Genomic DNA, 26,787 nt, shown 5'->3' on the forward strand with positions numbered 1-26,787 from the left:
CATTGTTTAGTGACTCTTCAGTAATTTGGTAGAAAACCACAAATTTTATGAAGAGCAGAGCAAAAATATTAAGCAAAAAATCTGGGGCGTTGTTGAATGCATGATTTGCATAACTTAATATTATAATTTAAGAATTTTTCTAAAATACGACCGGCATAGACCAACTAGGGCGCCGCTCTGGTAGGGACACTTTTCCAGTATTTATTTGGGCCGTGGAGCCCTTTTGCCTAGGGCGCCAGTTGACCTACGGCCGCTCCTGACGACGGGCTAAGGTTATGTGGAACAGCTACTTTGTCTGGATTGCATTGTAACTCCTACCTTTGACAAACGGGGCTGGAGAGTAAGCCCCCCCCCCCTTTTTTTTTCATATAAACTGGAAGTCGTAATGGAGTCGTTCCGGTTGTTGTAGTACTCGTGGCAACAGAGGCGTTGCTATGCGACGAGACGGCGGTGTCATAAACAGAGGCAACAAAATGGACAAGTACGAGAAAATCAAAGTGGTTGGACGGGGAGCATTTGGGTGAGAAAATTTCGCAGATAATGAAGAAGCCCCCTTTTCCTGCTTTAGATCGTAATTATCACCCTGATGGGTCCTTTTCTGTTTTTGACTGCTTGAGAGAGGGCGAGCTTCTTGGTCCTATTGCAGAGTCTTAAAATTACGTCCCCCCAAATAAAAATAAAAAGTTTGTTAGAGGAGTAAGTAACAAAATACTGAAAGAAGTAATGTTATTTCACAGTTACACACATACATATGCACGTCCCAAAGAATACTTTGCACTTGGGGATGCTGATTGTTGAGTGACCAAGTCATAACAGCTGGAACGGTTTTTTAACCTCTCGGCAGTACAGATTTTCGCAGAATGTCCAGATTTTTTTCATTTTTTTTGTGCTTCTCATAAAATTGGCTTTTCTAGCAAATTTTTGAGGGTTAAAGTGAGAAATTAATGACGGAGATTTTAGTTTCAGAAATTCAGACTTTTTACCCTTCAGAAAAGTTATACTAATGCGAAGCATGTTGTTCTATCTACTATTTAAGTTTGTAAGAGCAATATTTAAAAAAAGGTAACCTATCTGGGGGCCTTTGTCTCGCATTATTTATTGCTTTATCCAGATTTCTTGCTATAACAGGTTGAGAGGTATGAACGGTTATGGTTTAATAGACCCAATACTTTTTAATGTTTTGACTTTTGCATACTTTCTAATATTCTCCCTGCTCTTTCCTTTTCGTTTGACTGAGCGACTGCGCCAGTTAAGTTACAGATTGTTAATTAACCACGCCCATGGTGCTAAAAATCAGTCCCCGCTTCTAAAGTAGTAGGCAGACATACTCAGTATAGCCAAAGTAAATACATTTTTTTTCTGAGCCTTCCTTGGAAACTTAAATATTCTAAAAGCACATAATGTTTAGAACTGTGTAAACATATATTTACAGTAAAGTGGCATACAAAGAATGCTTGTGTGAAAGGAATACAGCTTTAAAATAGCTTTTTATGGATATAAATGGCAGCACTTGAAAATAACGCGTCCTCTTCCTACATGTATGGGTGTAGAATTTTGAGGATTGAGTATATTTTCAAAATTATAGTTGCTGGAGGCAATAATATTGGGTTCCAGTACAAAACATTTATGGTTTGCATCGCAGGCTAAATGTATACATTTGGCAGGATTGTTCCGCTCTCTGTTTATCTATCTATATAAAAAGACAGGCTTAATTATAGCACTAAATAATCATTGATTTTTGGTTTGTCCTTTGCAAAATTTTTGATTTTCTGGCAAATGGCTGTGAGAATTATAGTTTGTTAGTAAATCCAGACAGAATTCTATTCTTCCCCAAAAAGCATGTTGATGCAAAACCTTTACTGTTAATTAGAGTAGTATTTCAAATTGTCCCCGATTTTGGGGCCTTTGTGCCTCATTATTTTTTGCTTTGTTCCTGATTTTTTGAGCAAAGCAGTGGGTTGTAATAGTCACAAAGAAGTTGAGAACAATGCACTTAGTACAGCTTGTGGAGGAAGGGTCATAATTTAAAGAACGTTTTTGCAGTTCTGACAAAGAAAGAAAAATAAGGAATGCATTACTGAATATGAAATTCATTCTGTGTTTACTTGTTTAATCCATTTTATGGTTGTGGAAGTGCTGGAGCTGGAAGTCAATGACCCACAAGGCAGAGAAACAAATCCTGGAATGTTGCCAACCCATGACAGTAGACCCATATGTACACTTACATATAGTAAGACACACCTACAGGTAAATTGGTGGATCAAAAATTGACTTATGGCATATATTTGGGATGTGGGAAAAAAATCTGGATGCAGTATCGGCTGAAAACCCAAGCGGCCACAGGGAGGAAATGTAGACTCTGTACCTAAGCCACTCCAACCAAGAACCAAACTGAACAGCCGAACACTAATCGGTGTGCTGCCAATGTATTTGAAATTATTTTCTTTAAAGTGTACTATTGAGATACAAGTAATATTTCAGGTGAAATGCAAAATAAAGTTATTTCTGAGAAAAAATAAATGAGGATAGACATATATTTACATGAGAGATATGTGGATAAAGTGCCAGAAGTGTGGATATTCTTATGTAAAGTACCTTAAAAGTTACATATGCTCATTACACTATACTTCTCACTGTCTTCATACTTTTAACATCATCTATCGCTTGTTATAGAAGTCCTGGCAGACTTTATACATATAAGTCACCAACATGGGTGTTCTAAGCCAAAAAGGAAACCCTGTATAACTCGTCTGTCTTTTTTTTTTTTGTATACTTGATTCAAACATTCCAAAAATTCTGATTTTAAGGCCAGAAGGGGAAAAAAACCTTTCTCTTGTGATCAACATAATATTGCTATTGAAGGATTTATATTATGAAGTGTCTTATTGTCAGCCTTGTTTAAAAGTTCCTAGCTAGGCCAGTAATTCTGAGTTACTGCGAGTGTTAGTTGCACCGTACTAATAGGGTCACAGTAAATTCTAACTCGGACTTCTTCTTATGACTTCATCTGAACAGTAAAATGAAGCCATGATTATTGGTATCAAAAACACCTCACAGAGATTACAAATAAATAATTAAGAAATATTGGGAGCAACAACTGAATACACTGATGAGTGATGCCTCTTTCTAAAGAACTAGGAATACACAATGTTTAAGCAGACTATTACAAGCCTAGCCAATATCTAGACACGGACCAAAAGTGAGAATTAAACCTTGCACCATGTATCTGTGAGGTAAACACTTTAACTATTATGCTAACTCCCAACCCTAAGGATTGAATGGTTTTGTTCATAGTTAAGTAATAGGCTAGCTGCCTTTGTGGGTTATTTTTTATGCCTAGCCAATTTCCCTTCCAAAGTTAAGAATCAAACCCTGTATCTTGTGTTTGTGAGATAAACTCTGTAACCATTATACCAACCTACCTTAAAGACAACCTACCAAGGGGCACTTGGATTTGAACTGGGGACCTCTTGATCAGCTCTCAAATGCTCTATCACTGACCTATACCCCCATTTCACAAAATGGGACTCATTAAGATGTACAGAAAAGTTTTCACTCATAGGTGATTACTAGGCTTAATGACCAGAGGGAGCATTTATATGCCTAGATATGTTTCTAAAAAATCAAACATTGTGCCTTTGAGGTAAACATTTTAACCAATATGCCAATCCCCAGCCCCATAAATGTTTGATATCAAGAAACCTCACATGGCAAGATGTTTGTAACCCTTCCTGCTTTCATAGATTCGTTGGCAAATTCATTGCTAAATGGTAGGCTATCAGTCTGCAGAATATTATAAGCATAGCCAATAACCATTTGGCAGACTCGAACCCTATACTTTGCATCTGTGAGGTAAATACTTTACTTTAACCATTATGCAACAGAATTTTAAAACCTTTCTTGTAGCTTAGTTTGCAAGGGAATGGCATGCTTATCTGAGTTTAGATTGAGCAAGTCATTTGCATACATTGCAACACTCCCTGAAAGAGGGGAGGTTCATAGTCTCATAGGTAAATACTAGACTATTACAAGCCTAGCCAATAGCCATAGGTCAGAATTAAACCTTATCCCTTGTTTCTGTGAGGTAAAGACCTTAAACATTATGCCAGTCCCATTACTCAAATAATTGTGATCGTGTAGTATACCAAACATGGCTATGTACATAGATGCCATAACATAAAAGTTATAGAAAAAATTGTCAGTAAAAGTCAATATCTCTACATGTGTAGTGTACTTGGAAAGGGGGGTGGTGAGTTAGTCCTCCTGTATCACCTCATATGTCTCTATAATTCAATTTAATAAAACTGAAGAATTGTGAAGTTAAGAAGGGAGGCAACGCCCACCCCTGTTACAAGTACACTCTACATGTTATACTAGACAATGAGGGTGTCTAGTTTGCCTACATTTCAGTAGTGACTTGTGTGGCAGTTAACATGCTTTTAAATAAAGTATATTATTTGCATTCAGTATACTAAACACCCACCTATGACACTTGTAACATATACCAACTGTACCCTGGTTTAGGATTATGAGACTCTCGTGTACTAGTACTCTTTCCTTTTCTCTTTTCTTCCTCTGCTTAATTCTTTCTGGCTACTCCAGTGCCCCCATCTATCACCAAATCTACCAGTTTTTCCTGCTGCCCCTGGACTAACTCCAATTTAAAGTTGGGGCTGTCGCAAAACCTAAGGGTGTCTGGGGGGAGTGCTGTTAATAGAAATATTAATATCAAACTGTAAAAGCAGTTCCCACACGGAGCTCTCAGTATGGCAAAAAAACGATAGATGCCTCGGCTCGGACACACAGAACTTTATTAGACAACACTATTGGCAGATAAATAAACGTTAAGCGCTTTCATCTGCTGATGCAGACTTCCTCAGAACGTATAAACTGACATTACAGTGCTCCTTATATATCACTTCTAAACCATTTTGGCGCCAATAATGATTAATTAATTAAAAACTATTTTAGAAAATTTCTAAACAATTTTTTAAGAATGCATTTAACACACCTATATTTCAATAAACCAAGACTACTTTGCTCATATACAATAACATAAAAACAATGATTACATATGTTGTTTATATATATTGTTAAAAATGCTCATAGTGTTAAAAATACATATGTTATAAAATCAAACTGGTATGATGCAAAATGCAGTCATGCTCCCATAACACTATAGATGCATGATACCCATCATAATATCTAACTCTATAATAACTTTTAAAATACTAATAATACATAATGAATGACTATATCAATGTCATATTGATGGAATTGAATAGATAGTGAAATGACCTTACAATAGAACATGCATTTTGCATCATACCAGTTTGATTTTATAACATATGTATTTTTAACACTATGAGCATTTTTAACAATATATATAAACAATATATGTAATCATTGTTTTTATGTTATTGTATATGAGCAAAGTAGTCTTGGTTTATTGAAATATAGGTGTGTTAAATGCATTCTTGAAAAATTGTTTAGAAATTTTCTAAAATAGTTTTTAATTAATTAATCATTATTGGCGCCAAAATGGTTTAGAAGTGATATATAAGGAGCACTGTAATGTCAGTTTATACGTTCTGAGGAAGTCTGCATCAGCAGATGAAAGCACTTAACGTTTATTTATCTGCCAATAGTGTTGTCTAATAAAGTTTTGTGTGTCCGAGCCGAGGCATCTATCGTTTTTTTGCCATACTGAGAGCTCCGTGTGGGAACTGCTTTTACAGAAATATTAATATTATTCATTCTTTCATTCAGCTAGGTGGACTGGTCCACAGGAGTCCATTTGCAAGTACAACTTTGTTACAGAGATAAAACAAGACTCATGTAATAGTTATAGATTGATACAAATATTTTATAATAGGCACTAAAAGAAATACATAAACTCGTATGGACAACAGTTTATCACATGCCTACTGAAAGGGCAGAGGTAGTGATTAACAGAGCAGAAATAATATGTTGCATAATGTTAAGACATGAAGATATGAGTATAATACACTTCCATATTTTTTTATTCATATCAGCCATGAAGTAAATTGGAGAAGTAAACTGGACTTGCTGTTATTGGTAGTATTGCAGTTCAAAATGATGCCTTTTAGATGAAAGTCACAATTTGTTAATATTGGTGTAATGTGATTACTAAGTAGGGACTTTACATTGAGGAGGCACTGGATGCTCAGATGAAATGATGAAGAGAAGTTACCTATGACTGAGAGACAGTTGAGGGATAACGTGCTCAGGAGTATGTGTGCAAGTGGAATTTGTCACCTAAAGATGGACAGTGCTTGAGGTGTTGACATTTGTATTATATTTGTACCCAGAATGTATTGAACCTGAAAGTAATGGGTAACATGTTGAATTTACTGAGGGTTGTACAGTAGTATTGTACTGTCATGGGTGACCACATAACTATATGCTTTTTCAATTCATATTTATGTGTTAAGCACAGTTTTAGCCCAGTTGGCTATTATTGATATGGACTAGTGAAGTATTTGCGTGATGCTAGGATTTAAGGGAAGTTTATTGGTCTTTTGTTAACAGATGCAGAAGTTGGTACAGTGCTTTCATCTGTCCTTAATTTTATTGACATATATTTTTAAAGATAAAGTTGGCCAGCTCAGTTCTAGATACTTGTATTGGTTGATTCACCTCATGGGGTACCTGTAGAGGTTATAGGGGAAGTATCATCTGTGTATTTTATTTATTTTTAGGGATGATGAGCAGTATGCATTTAGTGTTTGAGAAATTAATAGTTAAGTTCTAGAGAAGTCCAAGTTATGCGGGTGTTTTTTGTTAAGTGAATGTTCTTTGCAGGTAGTGTCAAAGAGATGACTAGGGCACAGAAGAGAAAATCATTAGATGTTAGGATATTATTTTCTTAATGAAGAAGACTTGCTTGTAACTGTGGGCACTGGGCAATGGGCTGGACAAGTAAGATTGAAAGAGTATTTTTGTGGTATATCCATAAAGATAATTTGTTAAAGCGTATTATAGCAGAGTCAGAGAGTTCATAAGATGAGTTTGGGGTAGTTTCTCATGTGATATGATGCCAGAGGCCTTAGACAGAGCAATAGATATTACTTCTGTTAGATGGTCTAATTTCATATTGCTATAAATTAGAATCCATGAACACAGGGAGGGTAATAGAGGTATGATGGCCCTTTTGAAATGTGTTTTGATTGATACAGAACAGTTTTTTTTCCAGATGTATTATTTGAGTAGATTTTTTCAAGTATTTTAGAGGGGTTTGATAGTATGACAGTAGGCCTGTATCTGTCTGTAGATTATGGATTTAAAGATTTTAGTAGCATCATGATGGCAGAAGATTTCCTATGGTCAGAGTACCTATCATTGGACAGTGAGATCTGTATTGTGTGTGTTGAAGTGAAGCCTGCTTAATGTTGATCAGGGAATGATTTTATCCATTTGTTGATATCGAAAACTGAAATAGGAAAGCTCCAGAAGGGAGTTCTTTTATTATATGAAAGATAATGGGGTCCAGCAAGTTGATTTTTTGGAAGTTTTTAATATTACTCCAATGGATACAAGTTGTATGGCAGTATTTGGAGTCTAGCTTATCTTTTTTGATGATAGTGGGTTTTTCTTTAATGTTGTAGTGGGGTAAGATGGGTTATTTTTACTGGGTAGAAGTTTGAACTCCTGTAGTAAAGTTTTGGTGGTGTGGTTTTTGATTTTGGGTTATTCATCCCATTGGTGAAGGAATTATTTTGCTATATCTATGTTGTGTTTTATTTTTTATTTTTTTGCATACGTTCCTAAGCAGTATTGTTCCAGATTTTGGTTTGTTTTGCTAGACGTGTACTCATACCATATTTAGTCCTGCTTTTTGTAATTCTTGCTTCAAATAAGTATTGAGCCAGGGAGATAAGTGAGTTCTGATCCTATTTTGATTTATTGGTGTTTAATATTTGTCTTGTAAGGGGAGTAGGATATTCAAAAGATGTTTTAAAACAGCACACTGTATTCAGAATGAGGTCCAATCTGTGTTGACTACTTTGTACAAAAGCAGTTGTTCAAATATAATTTTGTTAATGTGTAGATACCTTATTTTTCATTTGTTAGTTGTAGTATTTAGGTAGTAGGTTGTGTTTAAGATACTGTGATTACTTAGAAATACAGATATCATTTTCCTGTAGTGGTGATGTCTATAAGAATGTATTACTATTTGGTGGTAATGTTTATGTTTAATGGAGTTATGTAGGATAATTTTGTTACTGTCCAAATGGTTGCTTGTATGCAATTTAAGCCTGGTACAGTGGTGAGGGTCAAGTGTTGACTAAGGCTTCCTTTTAAAAGCAGATGATTTTTTAATTATGTGTGAAGTATTGCTGAAAGAAGAGGGTCCACATTATCTGGATTGAATGGGTGCTTGTTTGTAGAGAATAAAGCTTTGACATTTTAAGAAACTACCTATAGAGCATGTACAGGTCCCTCAGGATGGGGGCAGGGTGTGGCTAGAGGGTATTTTTTAATGATTAGGAATATGCTGCCACCCAGTTTACTTCTTAGTTTTCACACTACATTTTATGTGCCAGTGATGTAAAATAGAATGTGGAGTGATGCTTTGTACCAGATTTAAGTGTTTCTTATTAAGTAACTTTGATGTGCTATTATCCATGGATGTGCATAGTGAGATTTGTTAAATAAGCTGGCTGAATTACTCATGACTGTTTTAACACCATTTTTTAGGCAAAGACATTTTTACTGGCCCTGGGTTGGATATAAGGAGTATATATATTTTAAAATTGCTATGGTTGTTTTGCTAACTGGGTATTTATTGTGGTGCTAGCTTTTCTTTTTTGAGGAAGTGTTGGAGATTTGAGAAGAATGTTATGTCAGCAGGAAATGAGAGAGCTGCAGAATAATGCTTTTTTCACTGTGTAAATGTGAGGGCTGACGGTTTAATACAGAATGGTGCACTTTTATCCTTTTTAATACAGAATGGAGAATCATCACCCTGATTATAAGATTGCATGCATCTAGTTTTTAACAAAGTGTGTGATTCAAGCTGTGACTCGGAGAGGCCTTGCGAGTATGCATCTTAGATGTATTTTATTTCATTTTTTTTATTTCCTTTATTTTTATTTATTTGTTAACTTGGTAAGTCTACTGCTCACAAATGCTCAATTTCATGGGTGACCTGGACACAAATGCTCAATTTCATGGGTGACCTGGCTGCACTATCTGGTTAAGCAGCCTGCTCAGAGTTGCACAGTAGGCAAGTGGAAGCTGAGAGAATTAGTCCCTGGGCTACAGAAAGCAATTCATTAACAACTCATAGCCTTAATCCTCTGTGGTAACTGCCAGTGGGTTCTACTGTTCAATAGTGTAATGTTTTACATCAGTAAAAAGAGACTGTTACTTTTTTTGGATACCCTAATCATACGAGATTTATTTATTTATTTTTTATCCTTATGTTGGCCAGGGTCATCCCACTAGGCTAGTGGCCACTTTTTTGGAGGAGATTTTAGGTGGTATTTATACTACTAGAAAAAATTTGGCCTTGGCATGAGGGAACTTCCCCTGGTACAGGGTCATTACTTAAGTGGCGCTGAGGAAGGTGGGTTTGTATAGGAAATATAAAAGCTTGAATTGGAGTAAAAATATGTAATTTATATGTGTGTACTTTGCTTTGCTGATAAACGTATTGTATTGCATTTCTGTATTTCACAGCCACCGACCATCCTGATATTTTTTTTTTTTTCAAAGCTTCATTTTCATTTACATTATATGCATTTAACAGAATATTTGTATACATCTTACAGTAGTAAGGGAGGGGTTGTGTTTTGTATCACAGATCCACACTACAAGCTAATAAGTCTCACTAGTGTCATTTTTAAAGTCATGAAATATATCATAGTTGAACTTAACAGTGACATATGGTACCTTCTGTCTCTTGAGCCAAGTAAGACTGGCTTTGTTAAAGACAGATTCTGCCTATTCATAGGTAGGTACTAGGCTATTGGTCCTAGGGCCTATATAAGCCTAGCCAAAAAGGTACCCTGGCTTTCGCCACCCAAGAAAATAATTTTCCTGTGCCCCTGTCAAGCAGAGCCACAGAAGTGATCCCCGGGGTGAATTTCATATTTCCCATCCAATCATCAAGATTTTTCTTGAAGAGAGCTAATGAGGAGCTCTGTTTGACATAGATAGGTTGTCTGTTCCAGAAGTCTCTGGGACAGGAATCTATTCATCCAGCATGTTCTGTTTATTGTGGTGACCAGGTTTAGGTCCCTAGAGCGTGTAGCTCGGAAGGATTGGCATTTCTTGAAGTGGAGCATGTCCAACAGCTCTGGGTTTGACATAGCTTTGTATGTTAGGCAGAGATCGCCTCTGAGTAGGCGATATGCGATGGAGTAAAGCTGGAGTTTAGAGTTTTTTGAGACTGTCTGCATTATGGCATCTGTTTGAGGCCAGTAATCCTCTTTGTGAGGTATTTCTGTGGCCTTTCCAGTTGTTGTAGATGGCTTATGAGGTACATACCAAAAGGGGCATTGTACTCTGTAGTGGGTCTAATGAGTGATGAGTAGAGGGGAACAATGACCTCTTTTTTTTTTTTTTTTTTTTTCTGGATGAGAAACCTTTTGCGATGGTGTGTCACGTAGAAGGATTTCCTGACCACTGTGGCAATGTGATTATCAAAGGAGAGACTACTGTCCACCTGTGTCCCAAGGTCTCATCACACTTTCAGTGTTAAGTAGACTACCACCTATGTGGTAGTTCATGGGTACAGAGTTTTTACCAAAGAGAATGACAATGCACTTTTTGGCATTGAGCTTGAGGCCATGGCTTTGACATCAGGCATCTGTCTCAGTGAGGCCCTTTTGTAGGATGTCCACATTGTTAGGAGGTTTGATTATGGCTCCTAGTTTGCAGTCATCTGCTAACTTAGTTAGCCAAAGACCTTCTGTGTTAGCCTGTACTTCAGAGAAGTAGATACCAAACAGGAGAGGACCCAGGACTGAACTCTGTGGTACTCCACTTGTCACTGGTCTAAAGTCCAGATTTGGAGTCTGCTACTTTCACAGTGTGGGTTCTAATCATTTTTCTCAAAAAGATTATAGATGCCATGGATATGGGACACCACTCTGTCTGCACTGCTTATCTGTACTTGGCTAAGGCCTTCAATACAGTTTTTCATATAAGTATTATAGATAAACTCTCCCAACTTACCCTCTGTCCTATGTCTGTTAGCCTGCAGGCTCACTAACAAGACTCACAAAGTAAGGGTTGCTGGTATTTCCTTTTACAAAATAACCTTATTATTGGTTTTCTTTAAGGGCTCTGCCCTGGACCCTTTCCTTTTTAGCATTTTCTCTTCTGATATCAAGGCAAATGTCAAAGAGCTATGCAACAGTTTGCAGGTGACTGCAATCTGTGTACTACTGCACACTTCTCTGTAGATTTTCACATGCTCCAGTAAGGGCTTGACATGCCAGTGTCTGGTGTACCAACCATGAGCTCAAACTTAGTTACAATTTTTTTTTTATTTGGAAGCAAGATTTCCTTAGCTCATACTATACTAAGGACACCACCTTAAATGTATACAAACATCAAAGAAATGGTTGCCTTCATCAACAAAAACTGTCCTTCTACCATGTTTCATTCGCTGACAAGAAATTATTCTGAATGGCATAATATAATTTCCCAAAACACTTCCTGTAGAAGAAAGGAAGTCATGATTTCTTGTTATACATTCCTCATCAGGCCTATCACTGAAAATACCTTCTTTGGGATGTACCTCTCCAAACATATTTCTTAATTAGAAAGGCCTGATAGATTACTAAGCAAGAAAATTAGGGTTCCTGTCACTCCATCAAATGCATTTTTCTCGAGTGCTGTACAATCCACAGAAAAAGAGCAAAATAAGTTTCGCTGACAGTGAAGTTTTCTGTTTTCTCCACTGTTGTGCAGCCTTGGAGAAAGTATATTTAAGATCAGGTGTTCTGAGGAGTGCAGCAATTCTGCCAAACACATTTCTTTCTTATTGAAAGTGCTGTCAATGGATAGACATGTATTCTAAAATTACTGGACTAAAATTCCCTTAGCTGCTTTATTATATTAAACACCTTTTGACTATATTCTGTCTCATATAATCTCCTTTATGTGGATCTATGCTTAGTTTTCTGCACAATGAAAGATTTTATCCTGCTTGATCTCCTTCACTTATGTGAGACTTGCAGTATCAAAAACACTAGTGCCAGGGATTGTCACCTTCAGTTAGCACATAAATGTGACCTGCTGGTTTGTAATTCTAATGCAGAAACTATAAATATGTATGTGAAAGTAATATGCAAACTGTAAATATGCATGTTAAATTTAATGCAATTTACTATTTTATTCTGCCATTATCATTACTTAAAAATTACTGTACAGTAATAATTATTGTTCTCTATCATTTCAGTTCTCTATACTATACCTGTATATCTCTTATTTGAGCCTAAATTTTGGTTGAAAAGGATTTAACTGACCAGCCCACTCACACAGTTAACAAATAGAGATTAAATAAATAAAAATAGACATCTAACCTAACACATCCCCTGCTTATGAAACAAACTTCCTGTACATGTCAAAGAAAACAATACATTAGCTACCTTTAAGATCAATTTAGGTGACTGGACGGTTATTCATAAATTCATAGGTTCATAGCTGAGTACTAGGCTAGCTGCCCTTGAATTAAGCTTTCCTTTTTGGTGGTAGATTCGTCTTTCCCATCTCATTGTCAGTAATTTAATATTACTCCTATATCTGGAATCATACCACAGATAATTTAAGAGGGACCCATGCTTGGGATAAAGCATTTCGGAACTGCCTCTATCCATTAGTAATACAGGAGACAGTCCAGGGGTACATTTTCTTTTACCCATTCATAGATCCAAGTTGCAATTGAATATGTACTGGGATAAGCTTTGTTTTATGTGAATGGGGAGTCTGTTCCACAGCAGTGGTATCCTCCTCGAGATATACTTGTCCGTCCAAACAATTCTGTTGATGTTGCAGAAGAGGTTTAGATCCTCGAGATATACTTGTCCGTCCAAACAATTCTGTTGATGTTGCAGAAGAGGTTTAGATCCCCGGACCAAGTATTTCTGATGACACTTGACTTGCTGATGTGCAGTAGGTCCATCAGTACTGGGTGCCTTGTATGCCAGGCACATGTCACCTCTTAGCAGTGTGTAGGATACCAAGTATAGTGTAGAGCTTTGAGCTGTAGGGCATATTATTTAGGCCTTGTATCTTATCTTTTTAGTAAGGTATCTCTGTGGGCATTCCAGTCATTGCATGTGTCTGGACAGATACATGCCAAAAGAGGGCATTATACTCCACAACTGGCCTAATGAGGGCTTACTAAAGGGGTACAATGACATCCCTAGGTCTGGTCACAATCCCTTTGTTTATAAGCTATGCAACATAGAAATGCTTTCTTATAACAATGGATATCTATTATGTCACTATCCATGAAAGTTTCCAAATCCCAAACAGCTGAGTCATCTCTCAGGGGTGTATTGTCAGTGTGGTAGTTCCTAGGGTAAATAACTCCCCAAAAGATAAGAGAATGTGTTTTTTAGCATTTAGTTTCAGTCCATGATTTAGGCAGGAGTTACTGGTTTGGGGCAAACCTTCCTGCAGGATGGTTAAGACATTTGGGGATTCAATAACTGCTCCTAGTTTGCAGTCATCTGCAAACTCAATCAGCCCAAACTCTTTGGTATTGACTTTCCTGAGAAATGTAGTATGGCTGTCCTTAATCAAGGCAGCTAATATTTTTAAATGTATATAGCTTATGCTGTCTAGGCTCAACAGTGGTCATCTAGACCTCATGCCTAGTTTATACTTATGAACCTATGTTTATGAAGCCTCACGGGCATCATTGGACTTAAATTCACTTTATTTTCCTGGGAATACTTATAAAAATGTTAGTTGAAAAAGTGCCTGGCCTGTGAACTTTGCCAAATGTTATAGCTTGATCCTTTACAGTTGTCTTTTTCTCACCCTTTGCTCTGGCTTTCTTTTCAGTATATCCCATGCCATCTTGATTCAGTCCTGTGGAACATAGTCTTCTAGAACCCTGTCATCTGTTCTGTAAGTTACCTCCTCCTTATCTTGGTCCTAAACCTGATACTCCATTTACCAGCCGCTGATGTTTGTCCTTTTCTTGTATCCATTCTCTAGAATTCCACTGTTTCTTACCAGTCATCTTAGGACAGGGCCTGTTTATGGTCATTATATGCCTGTTTGCACATGCTGCAACACAGCTGTGCTATTTATTCCAATAATTTTCAGATCTCTGCAGTCCTTCTCTGGTTTATGTCAACATTCCTTGATGAGAAGATTTCTAAGTACACTGAATGAGGTTAAGAGGATCATGCAAGGGAGATCAGTGGACTGCTGTGTATTAATTTTAAGTATTAAGTGGCTGTGGAAATAAGATTGCTGAACCCTCGTGAAATGATTGGGGACATTTTGACAGGAATTTCTGATGGTGGGGGTGTAAGCTGTGCAGTATGTTTACCACTTTGGCTTTTTTATATGAGCTTGCATATCTTTTACTGTTCTATATGTTTAATATCAAATTTTGACTTGGTGTTCAGCTTACCATTTTCTGTACTTGGATACTAATATAACTGTATTGCATTGCTTGACCTATACGGTTTATATGGGGTCATAATGTTTTATTTTATTTACTTATTTGATAACCAGATAAATGGACTGGTTCAGAGACTTCTTTAGCCATGAACTAGGTCACGGGCACTTGTGATTATGTATAGGAAGATTATATTTATATCAAAATGTAAGGCATAGTTACAGAATCATGCTTCATAGATTTATATGTAGTTACTAGGCCTGATTTCCAGGAGACTATTAACAAGCCTAGCCCAAATTCCCAGTTGTTCTAGAGCACCGTCTAGTTAAGCGACTTACTCAAGATTTTACAGTAGGCAAATGAATGTTGAGGGAATCTAACTTTGTACAGAAAGCAGCAGCACATTAACAGATCATAGGCTTAATCATCTGAACCAACTGCCAGTTCATCAAATAATTAAACGAAACAGTATGCACCGAGTATTCAGCAATAGTAAAATAGCTATATAGTTTCTATACTTAATCCTTGGAACACTTGTAGGTTAAAGTAGAAGACAGGTGGCAAAGAAGCTTGGTCTTGAAACATGCAAGTTCATTAATATTTCTCAGCTCTACAGAAAGGGTATTCTGTGCTGCTGGAGCCATTTTTGAAAGGCACATTCTCCAACTGCTACAGCAAAGGAGGGCCTTCTCAGAGCGATGATACCAAATTATTGACTCGAGAGAATGCTATGTAGTATTTATTTTTAGCATGCTGTCTAGTGGAGCTGGTAATTGAAGAGTAATAGCTTGAAGACCAAAGTTGCTGTCATAGAATCTTTGCTTTATTAATAAGGAACCACTTCACATTTTGAAAAGAAAGGATTCGTGTGTCAAAGTTTCAGAAAGGCAGATAAAATAACAGAGGTGTGCCAAGCAGTGGACGCCCTAAAGTGCCCTCACAAAAGTGCAACTGTTAATTGTTTACTAAGACTGAGATCACATATTCAGTGAGAATTCCCCTTAATCCAACACACAACAATCTTGGAGTTAGTATATCTAAACTGCAGGGAATATGCGGCACAGGAAGTACTGCAAAACTACTTTTTCAGAGTTGGAGTTAGTGACTGAATATTAGAAATGGGTGTATATCAGCAGGCATTAAAAGGGAAGATATAGGAAGAGAAGCAATGATGGTCCTCTTCTGGGTAACATGAAGCATATCTGTAGATATGGATAAGTGATAAATGTATGCTAGAGGTCTTGCAAGGAGAGCGGCTACCTGCTTTAGAAAGTGAGGATGTAGTTCTCCATGAGTAGACAAGTGAAAGTCTGATGATTTAGAAAGAATGTCCTTAACAGTTATTGTCAGTTCTAAAAATTAATTTGGGGTAGAGTGAAGGACTGTCCACATGATCATCTGGACTAGTTGGTAAGTACTGGTGTGCAGACGTGGATGTGGTACAGAGGAAGTCTGCACATTGATTATGCATCAGATGGCCAAGCCCAGACAAAGAGAGGAAGGCTTTCTTTTGGAATTTAAGATCATCAGGGATCTTTTTGAGATTAGCCCGATATGTCTTGAGTTAACTTAACAGCTAAATCTATTTACTATGGGAGAAAACAGACTGTTAATTTTATTTAATTTCCGTCATTATGTTTTAGGTCAAGAAATGTCTGAAATGGGTCAAGCTAATTAGAAGCCTTCCAGTTAATTGTAAGCCAAATTCTAATACTTTAGTTTTTTGTTCTCTAAAGTCCTGGATGTTTCACTAAATGCAAAACTGAATAAAATGAGTGAAGGTGGTTAACATTTCCTGCTTAATGAGCTAGTCATTTGGACAGGCAAATACGCTATGAGGAGAAAGATTTCTAAAGCTAGAGGTATGAGGTGTAGCAAAAGTTAAAAATAGAGGAAGAGAAAGGGATCCACTTTTGTACCACTCCTTGTGGTAGGATGAAAAATAAAAGTATCCGGTAGATTATTTCATGCTGTTCAACTCTTTATCTGAAAAGTGAAAAACTGAGAAGTTTGTAAGGTGAGAGAAGTGTGACTAAAAATAGGTTAATCACTAGTTATTGAGAGAACAATCGAGAGGCTGTTTGCTCAGTTTGTCAGGAGCTCTGTAACCTGGTAGAATGACCTAGCTGTTATAGGTAATGGTTGTGGAGGATTGTGGTCATGTAACAGTTGGGGATGATCTATGTATAGGAGAGAGAGAATTTACTTCCTAAGTGACAGCAGGAAGAAGTCTGGGAAGAGTCCGTGAATGGATGCAGAAGGCAACAGAATTCCATAACTTTTAGGCAAAAGTTTTGCAACCAGAGGCCAGATGGTGACATAGGATGGTAAGAGAGTGAAATCAAAGCTATTAAAACAGAAAAAAGTAACTTTTTGGAAAGAGAGACTTTCTAATGAAAGGGCAGTATTCCAGGTTAAGAATTTTGAAATACTGCACGTTTTTGTAAGTCATACTTTTGAAACACACACAGTCGCACCAACATTCTATGTACCCAACAATGTGACACTGTGTTAATTTTTTGGCATTTCCTTGTGTGTGTGTGTGTGTGTGTGTGTGTGTGTGTGTGTGTGTGTGTGTGTGTGTGTGATGGTTGTATACTAACATGTATACACCTTTGTATAGCAATGACAGAGAACAGTATGGTAAATCATCAGGGGATACAACAAATTGTTGGCACAGTGGACATATGTGAATGAAGGATTACTATGGGTGGCCGTAGCTGTGCATTTCAAGAGTCAGTGTGCAGTGTGTGCTACCACTTGAAGATAGTCAAAATTACTGTAGGATGCCGTGCTGTCCAAGTCTTCTCATGTGCTTTTGTAGATTGGTGAAATCAACTCTGTCCTGTTTCCACCGAGCCAATAAAAATAACTTCCCAAGGAACATCTGTCTCCTAGTAAACAGGGACCATAATTTGCCAATACCAGATCGTGATATTATTCTTTATCTGAAGGTCCAAGGTCATGTGCTCATGCACACCCCTGAAGAAAGATTGGCACATAGGGGAATGCAATGATGCTTTGATAGATGAGTGTCGTATCTCTTGGGTCTCCTAGAGTTAAATTGGTCAAATCAATGCACCAGGCTAGATGCTGCAGGATCAGCAATGCCACAAATCTCTTGAAACCTTTCAGATATTTCTTTATCCTTCAACAAACCTTGGGCAGCCAGATGTTTTATTTATAGCTGAAATTCACAACTGCCCACACCAGCTTGTCCAACCCCTTTTCTGGATCTGTTTCCATAAAATAATTGAGAGATGGAACCAGCAACCCTTATAGATAGCACTTGAGAAGCAAGACGTCATCACTGTAATGATTAGCACATTCAAAATCAGACAAATAGAATGTGGTCTGCAGGGCAATTTGTCAGTGTACATCCTCTCATAATTTCCTTATTACTCATCAAGGCAAGGTGTAACAGCAGTTCATTTGCTGTTAGTGGTAACGATAATCTACCTGTTCACTGTATACAGCTGTTTATGCATATATGTATGGGTGGGGAGTTTCTGTTCAATAAACACATTGCTGATCTGTGCAGGCCTTCCAGATTTTCACAGGTGATTTTCAGCAGGGCTTCTTTCTCATTCACATGGATTGTCTTCTTGATGAATTCATCCTTTATCAGTAGCAGTGCCTCTGTTGTCAGCTCTTGCAGTTCTAAGCGATGATTTTTTGTTTGGTATGCCCTGTCATCCATGTATTACTGTGGTCTGCTTCATGTAATGTTTGTTTGGTAGTGCCTGCATGACCTCAGCTGATGTGGACACTGTAGCTTCCTGCATGATATGGGCAGGCTTCACTTTTCTCTTGAATGCCCTATTCCTTATGTTTGCGTAAATATGAGCCACTACAGGGTCATTTGCCTGTGGTGTGTGATTATCTCCTGTGGATTTGATAAGTTGGCTATCTCTGGTCAGTATCTTATGTGGCATGGCAGACTCTGAAGAATACAACACCCACACTTGAAGGTACCTTTATTCCTCAATTACTGTCTTGTTTTCCATTTGGAGGGGGTACAAGCACATATTTTGCAACAATTTCTGTTGTGCTGAGTGTTGTTAACACACAGCCATTTGTTGTTCGCATTTTCCCTAGAATTCTTAACATCCATGTTTAATGAATGGTATGCTCCGATTCATTTCCATATTTTTGTTTTACCATGTGCTGTTCTGCAGTCATTGCTGGCATGAGGCTGCGACATGGTGATGCTGAACAGATGCTGTGTTATCTCCATGCATGCATGCATGCATGAATAACCTTTCCAACTGTATAAGGCATGGAGAGCAGTATTGCAGCAGGAAGTAGCCTTCAGACATTTATAACCTGAAAATACTGTGTCTGAATGCATCCCAACACTGTGTTCTGTGACACGTTCATTTTAGAACACACAACAAGGTTACAAGATGTTGAATGCTGCAAGTCTGTGTTTCAAGCAACTTTGGTTTAGAGTTTTGAGCATATCTAATTTAATCCAAAAGATTTTATATGAGCGACAAAAAAGTAGGTACATGGACTAGAGATGCAAGATTGTACACTGACAATCATTGTTGGTGAATGTAGCATGAAATTATATATCTTATTTATGGTAGCTTGTAGTTGATCAAACTATGAGCTGTCAAGAAATCCAGGGAAAACACTGTTTTGAATTTAAACAGCATATTCTAAAACTGTTGAAATGCAACACTGACCCAAGTGCAAGAAAATAGAATGGTTCAGTCAATAGCAACAAGATCTAAATGATTCAATTCTTTAGTGGAAGAAACTGGCATCCCACTATCATCAAATGAGTGAGCTTCAGGCTTTTGTATGCCCTCAGTAGTGGTCATGCAGTGTACTGGGTAGCAATAATATTTCTCTACATGTCTCTAATCAGTTAGCAAGAATAAGGTTTCACGGGAAATATTACTAGAATGAAGAATGGGCTTAGTGCAGGATGTGAGCATCTTTGTAATGTGACTTGGTGTGCTAGCAGGGAACTCAAAGGATCTTTCATGGTGAGACTGCAGTCGGTCATAAGAATGAAATTATTTGTGGCATTCCATGGTAGCAGGGAAGAGAGTAGCTTTAATAAGATTAGTAAAGTAGAAGATGGAGGGTGTAAGTAATGCAACCAAAGGCCTTTATAGAGTTGCCTCCCAGACAGAGATGTACCACCAACCAACAAATCAGTTAAATCATTAGCAATATTCAAATACAAATTCAAAAAATGTAATGTGAACTCAAAAAAAAAAAAAACTTTACCCAACTCATCCAGTTAAATATGTTCTAACCTGGATATATTGACAGTTGTTTTTACAATTATGAGAAAATAATGTATATTTTTCTGTTATGACATCATATTTATCCTAGTGAAAAATGACGTCAGTTGTGACAATTTTCAGTAACCCTTTGCTGGAGAATATTGTGCTTGCTACCATGTTAACCCCCTTTAGCACTGACTGCTATCCATAGGACTGTCCTCCAAACTAACGACTAAAAATTTTGGCTGTATTTGCTCCCTCTGTATAAAGTCATGCATCTCCAAAATAGCTGGACATTTTCTAATGAATTTGTTTGGGCTATTACTGGCATAAATCCATATTAAGCACTGTTAGTTCATGCCCTGACTCTCAAAGGCAAAAAAGTTACAGCTTTAATTTTAGCAAAATGGCACATTTTATGTCCTTTTGTGCTACAACATAAAACAACATAAAATGTATTTCCATACTGAGGTCACAATTGTATTATTTATTTATTTAAACTTTGTTTATTGGGATAGTCTGAGTAGGTCCGCAAAGTAAGCCCTTTTCATTGGAGGACTGGGGAGAAAATGTCCATACATCAATATGGAAAGTACAAATTACACAAAAAGAAAAAGTTAAATAAATATAGTTTTGTTGGTGTGAAGAGAACTTGTAGCTACAGTTTTGTTTTCAGCTGTTTTGTAAATATTGTCAGTTTCAATATATAAAGGGTCTACTTCATAATATCGAAAGCTCAAAATCGGGAAGACCAAAATTCTGAGACGAGAATCACGAAACTTAAAATGCTGAACCGTGTAAGTTTCCCCGGGGCAAGTAAACACTTGCCCAGCATGGGAAATCATATCTTTTCTCCACTGTTGTGCAATCCCAGAGTTGGTATATATAGTTGGGGGCACAACCCCCCCCCCAGATTGGTGTGTGTGTGGGGCGTAGTCCCCCACCTAGGTGGGTTTTAGATAGTGCGGTGAGTTTTAATGTTGTGTTGGGCAAATGTTTACTTGCCCTGTGAAAGCTTACGCTGTTTGGCATTTTAAGTTTCGTAACTCTCGTCTCTGTATTTTGGTCTTCGCAATTCTGAAATTATAGTATTTTAAAAGTAAACCCATATATATATTGGACAATTGATACTCTGAATTTATCTACTTGTATATTTTGCACTCTGAATTCTGCACTTATCAAAATTTTTACTGTGAATTTATTGTACTTGTATAATTTGCATTGTGGAGCTTTTCTCCTTGGACCTCTGCTGAAAAAGGGCGCAAGCTCAGTCAGACTATCCTGGTCAACAAATGTCAAATATATGCACACTATATATATTATTTATTTATGTGTGTGTGTGTATATATGTATGTGTATATATATATATATATATATATATATATATATATATATATATATAATGTGTGTGTGTGTGTATGTAATATATATATATATATATATATATATATATATATATATATATATATATATATATACATACACACACACACACACACACCATACATACATACATACATACACACACTCATACACACATATCAAATAATCAAATTCCATGCATTCATATGAGCTCCCTCTTCTTCATATAAAGCATTTCTGTTGAGAAAATGGCAGTCCTAGTGATAATCATGTTGATCTTTGTTTTTTTTCAGCCAGTGTAATCCTTCTAGTTCTCACCCCCCCCCCCCGCATACTTTCATCACAAACTCTGCTGATTACGCTAAATTATATACTGGGAAAAGATTCTAACTATAAGACAGAAAAGATTTGTGTATTGGCTGCTGTAGGGGAGAAGTTCTGGTACTGTGTGTCTGACTGGTTCTGTGTGGATGTGTTTATGATGTATATGGCTGTCAGCCCTTCCTAGAGAACATTTGTGTCAGTGTGGGATTCAATGATGGCTCATAATTTGCAGTCATCTGCAATTTAGGCAGGCAGAGACCATTGACATTGGCCTTGACTTCATAGAAGTAAATGGCCAAAAATGAGTGATCCAAGGACCATGTGACTGGCCTTTTGCAGAGGTGGACTCCCCAATTCTATCTTCCTGGGTCCTGTCTGTGACACGGTTGGCTATCCACCAGGTGATATATGGGTTCGTATCTAACCTCCCGAGTTTGTCAACAATGGCCGAGTGGGGTATTCTGTCAGATGCCTTGGCCAGATCAAGGTAGACAGTGTGATCAATTTTGCCCTCATCCATTGCTTTGGTGATCTTCTCAAAGAATTCCACCAGGCTGAGTAGGCAGGATTTGCCCTTGACAAAACCAAACTGGGTTGGGTCCAGTGTTTGGAGATTTACTATATCTCTACTGATCATCTCCATGATAATTATTTCAATGGGTTTACATATCAGACTAGTCAAACATATGGGTCTGTAGTTTCCAGGGTCTGTAGATGGCCTTCCTTTATGCAGAAGGATGACTTTTGCCTTTCTCCATTCATGAGACACAAAGCCTCTTTGGAGGCTACAGTTAAACAGTAATTCTAGAGGCTTTTGTGGCCTGGGAGGCCAAACTTACCTCAAAATTAGCTTTGGTAGACTTTATTTGTCCTCTGAGTTGTTTAATTTTGAGAGTACCTTTATCCTGCTGGGTGCTGCACCTCCTAATTATTTGCCATGATTTTCTTCCTCCTGTTATACAGCCTATTGATTTTGAGATTTCTCCAGGGTGGCTTGTTTTTTGTTAGTTCTGTACTTCTTCCTGGTGGGCACAGCTGCCTCTAAGCAGCTATTAACATGCCTGTACACCGTTTCTGTGAATAGTTCAGCACATTTCAGGGTTTACGGGGGCTTGAAATTTTGCCAGGTTCTCAGTAGCAGGAGGTTAGCCTTAGAATAGTTCCAGAGTATTCCAGGTTTAGCTGGGAGTCCAGGTTTTGTTTTTACTTCAAAGGAGACCATTTTGTGGTCTGACCTTACCAGGGAAGGCATTGTAGTAGGAGGTGTGCAGCAGTCTCACAAATTAGTGAGGACCAGATCCAGTATGGTTGCACCCCTGGTTGGTGTATTGATGTCTGGTCCAGGGAGTTTGTGTTTACAAAATCCAGGAATCTCTGTGCATGTACATTTGGTATCTTGTAGGATTCCCAGTTAATAGTGGAGTAATTTAAAGTCACCCATGAATATGGTATTGGGTTGGATGGTTAGTGTTTCTAATAAGTTTAAATACATGGTATGCGTTTTCTGGCTCATAGAGGGGGACATATAGCTTGCAAGGTAGTGGTATTAGATTTTACTTATGGTGATTTGAACATGGAGCAGCTCAAGTGCATTGTCCTGTGTGACCAGCCTTGAAGTATATTTATTTTTGATGTAAATAGAGACACCTCCACCTTTAGTCCCTGCCTGTGAAGTAGCTAGCCTAAATGTGTGGAAGGCATTATAACCTTGCACTGTTGGTGTGCTCTCTGTGGCTTTAAACCATGTCTCAGTGATCGCACAGATGTCAGCATTCTCTAGAGTAAAGAGAGCTTCTAGGGAGTGGGGTTTTTTGTTTAGACTCCTAGCATTGAGCAGTAATACCTTTTTAGATTTTCTTGGTTTTGATTTGCTATGTCAGAAGTACGTTCAGTTTGGCATTGCCTAAAAATGCCCTATGGGGGAAGACAGTGGTTTAGCTAATATTAAAATGCCTAGGGGGGAGAGGTGCAGACCATGTCTGGCAAAGCAGCGGGGTTTGTTGACCATTTCCTTCCATGCTGATAAATATTGCACTCCCTTAGAATGACACCAGAAACTAAGCCAATTATTAAAGTCAATCATTTTTTGTTTGTATTGTGGCATCTTCCTTGGAGATGGTAAAATGCTGCTGAATGCTAGTGTCATATCCGCCTGAGACACATATTCTGAGAGCTCCATGATGTCTTTCTCTTCATATAGTCTAGAGAGGTATGCCTCCGGTCATTTACTCCCACATGGACTGACTGAGTCTTATTGATAATTCTGGTCCAGTGACCTGAGTGCATGCATAATGTGGCGAATCCTAGCCCCTGATAAGCAACTGACCGTATCATTCTTCTTACTCAGCCTGGTGAGAGGGACATCGGTATATCTCACGATGGAGTCACCAATGACTAGAATGTTGGATTGTGTGGTGACTTGCCTTATGGGCTTAGAAGTAGAGGCTCCATGAGATATAGCTCTGTGTTAATATGGGTGTTGTTTTGAAAGAGTGCATTTGGGGCTGCTGAGGGTACTAATCTCTCCAAGTCCTGTTTCCTGAGGTTACCAGTGTCATAACTGTTTTCATCCTTGCAGGATGTTTATTTTTTACAATGATTGCGGAATTAATACATTTAATCAAAGGGATTTAAGGTGGTGGAGTCCCCTGCAGGAGGGTGTAAGGTGAGTTGCTCTCCTTTAGAAAAAAAAATATATTAGTTGTGCTTGCTATGCATCAGTTCATGGACATTCTTCTTGATCCTTTTGGATCAATGATTTTGTGTTCAGTGGGTCAGGATTCAGCTTCTCATAGTATCAGTAGGAAGATGTGGCCAATAATTGCTTCAGTTGAGAATCATTTTTTTCTTTGTATTTTAAGGATCTCAGTAAATCTACTAGCTTTATACTCTGGATGCAGTCTATGGTTTGGGAACACTAAGTTAAAGCACTGTTTTCTTTGTTTTGAAAACACTAATAAAAGTTGTAAGATGCTTTTCATGCATACTTCAGAGCTGACTGGGTCTATAGGTCACCTGTTGTCTTCAAGCAAGCAAAACTAGTGCTTCAGCCTTGATGTCCTTTAAATTTTCCCTCCCGTAATGCACCTGTGTCACTAGTTACCTCATCTCATTTCCCGCCTTTGCAATCAGACACCGGTCTTGCTGTGTAAAACTAAGGGTTCCACCTCCTAATCTCTTACATATTTTGGGTTAGTTTTACTTAATTCTTTTTTTTTTTGTTGTTATTGGTAACATTTCTGACCCTTTGACTATAAGCACCTAGCATTTAGACACTGTATATGAACCGTTTAAAAAAATATATATTATATACAGATTTAATTTTCTATGTGTGTGTGTGTGTGTGTGTGTGTGTGTGTGTGTGTGTGTAAGATAGATGGAAGATAGTATCTTATTTGCTATTTTTTCTTGATGTTCTGCATTTTTGGTTTTATCTTTTAATGGATAAGGAGAAGAACTTTCTTAAATGCTCCAAATATGGGCATAAAACTCCCTTCAAGACATAGATGAGTTGTGTGCCTGGGGTAGAACATTTATCCGATAATAGTTACATTTGTAAAAGTTTGGTCCATGCCCCTTGCACAACTGAAGAACAAAGTTTATTTTGAAGGGTTTGCTGCCACCTGACCCTGAGTTAAACAAATCTAGGATACAAAGAGAAGGCAAGATACAAATATAGATATAAAGTAATCTAAGTTTAAGGAAAATAATAAACATCAAAGGAGAAGGAAAATGAAGATCAATGAAGCAGATGCTTCATCAGATCCAAAGATACCTGGATTGGAGTTGGCCTCATCTTCAGCACTGACCAAACCTTTTGCTTTGGCTCTGACTATTTTGGAGCCAGTAGTGGTTCTAGACAGGTCTCCAAAAAGTTTAATGAATAGGCCTTCTAATATGAGGGAACTGTCTTGCTTCCCTTCTCAGCCTCTTTCTTTGTCTTCATTGCACTCTTTCAGATCCTTCTTGAGTAATAAAGATGTGGCTTGGAAATGAATTATGAGGGCTTTCTTGAAGACCCTGATTTAGATGGGTGTCCTCCCATCACCCTCTATCTTGATGGGTGCACAGGCTGGTCCTTCCTCCCCTATATTTATTTCTCTAGAGGCCCAAACTTTGGCACCAGAGTCTCTCTGAAACCAACACATCTTCTAGATCCCACTCCCTTGGGTCTGACTGCTAATGTGGCTTCAGTCCCTGGGATTCTGGATCTGACACTTGACACCAAGCCGTTCGGACATGAGTTGATCTCTGGTCTAATGTTTTGGTGCTGAGAGTTGAGCACCATTCCTGGAACCCCTTTTCATTGTCAGAGACTTTAGCCTTCAAATAATCCCCTCCTTGAGGCCTTCTAATCTGTTGATATCGGGTTTGCCTTCTTCAGTGCTGTCCACTTCTTTCTTGGGGAGAGTGGTGCAGATACTCTATGTTGGCTCCTTGGATCTGGCAGAATGCAACTACTAAGTTAAAGTGGTATTTTCTTTGTTTTAAAAACAGTAATAAAAACTGCAAGATTTTACGAATGAGATCAATAACTTTTGAATAATTTATAATACTTTACTGTAATAAACATCACAGTCCTTGTAAAATGTTAGTATCTGATAATAATTGAAATTTTATAATTGCAAAATATTTATTTAACAATCATTCTAATAACTTTAAATTAAAATTTCACACTAGCCCTTTTTGCAGTAATGCCCCCACTATATCTACAGTGTACACCTTACAGCAGTAAGCTTTCAAGTCAGCTTGGTCATCCATCTCTTTTACAGTGGTCAGAGCAGCTTTTGTTCTTTTTCACTTTTTTATTTGAAGATGTAATCGTAGATAAAGTGAAAGTACTGTAGCAGTGAATAGATTTGAGCACTGAGGAACACTGAAAAGACTCCCTGAAATACTTACATTTTTTCAATTAATTTGTACCCTGGTTTCAGTAAAAGCAGCACTACTCACACATGACATCCATAGAGATCAATACATGAACTTCTGACAGTTAATGGCTTCACGTGTTCATATAACTAATACAAATTTTAGATTTTGATAGAATTGATGCGGTCTCATTTTCTTCAGTATGCATAAGTCAGAGGTGGACCGAACAAGGATATTGGGACATTTACCTGTTGTTGCTATCTATGAGAACATGGGTGCTAAACCAGGAATGAATTTGTAGCATCCCACCCATTCATCCAAATTATGTTTGAATAGACTGAGAAGTATTTTGATTTATGTGGAGTGGGAGAC

General features: G+C 37.7%; 1 protein-coding gene across 1 annotated transcript in view; it reads left to right on the top strand.

Annotated features, from left to right (window-relative positions):
- Positions 1-427: 427 nt before the first annotated feature.
- NEK8 (NIMA related kinase 8) overlaps positions 428-26,787 on the top strand; it is an 806,012-nt gene continuing 779,652 nt past the window's right edge. The window contains exon 1 of the mRNA XM_044054419.1: positions 428-520. Within this exon, the coding sequence (XP_043910354.1) occupies positions 435-520 (86 nt within the window). The 5' untranslated portion in view covers positions 428-434. The remainder of the gene's footprint in view (positions 521-26,787) is intronic.

The sequence above is a fragment of the Protopterus annectens genome, chromosome 13.part0 (assembly GCF_019279795.1).
Source record: "Protopterus annectens isolate FY-2018-M chromosome 13.part0, PAN1.0, whole genome shotgun sequence".
NCBI lineage: Eukaryota > Metazoa > Chordata > Ceratodontiformes > Protopteridae > Protopterus > Protopterus annectens.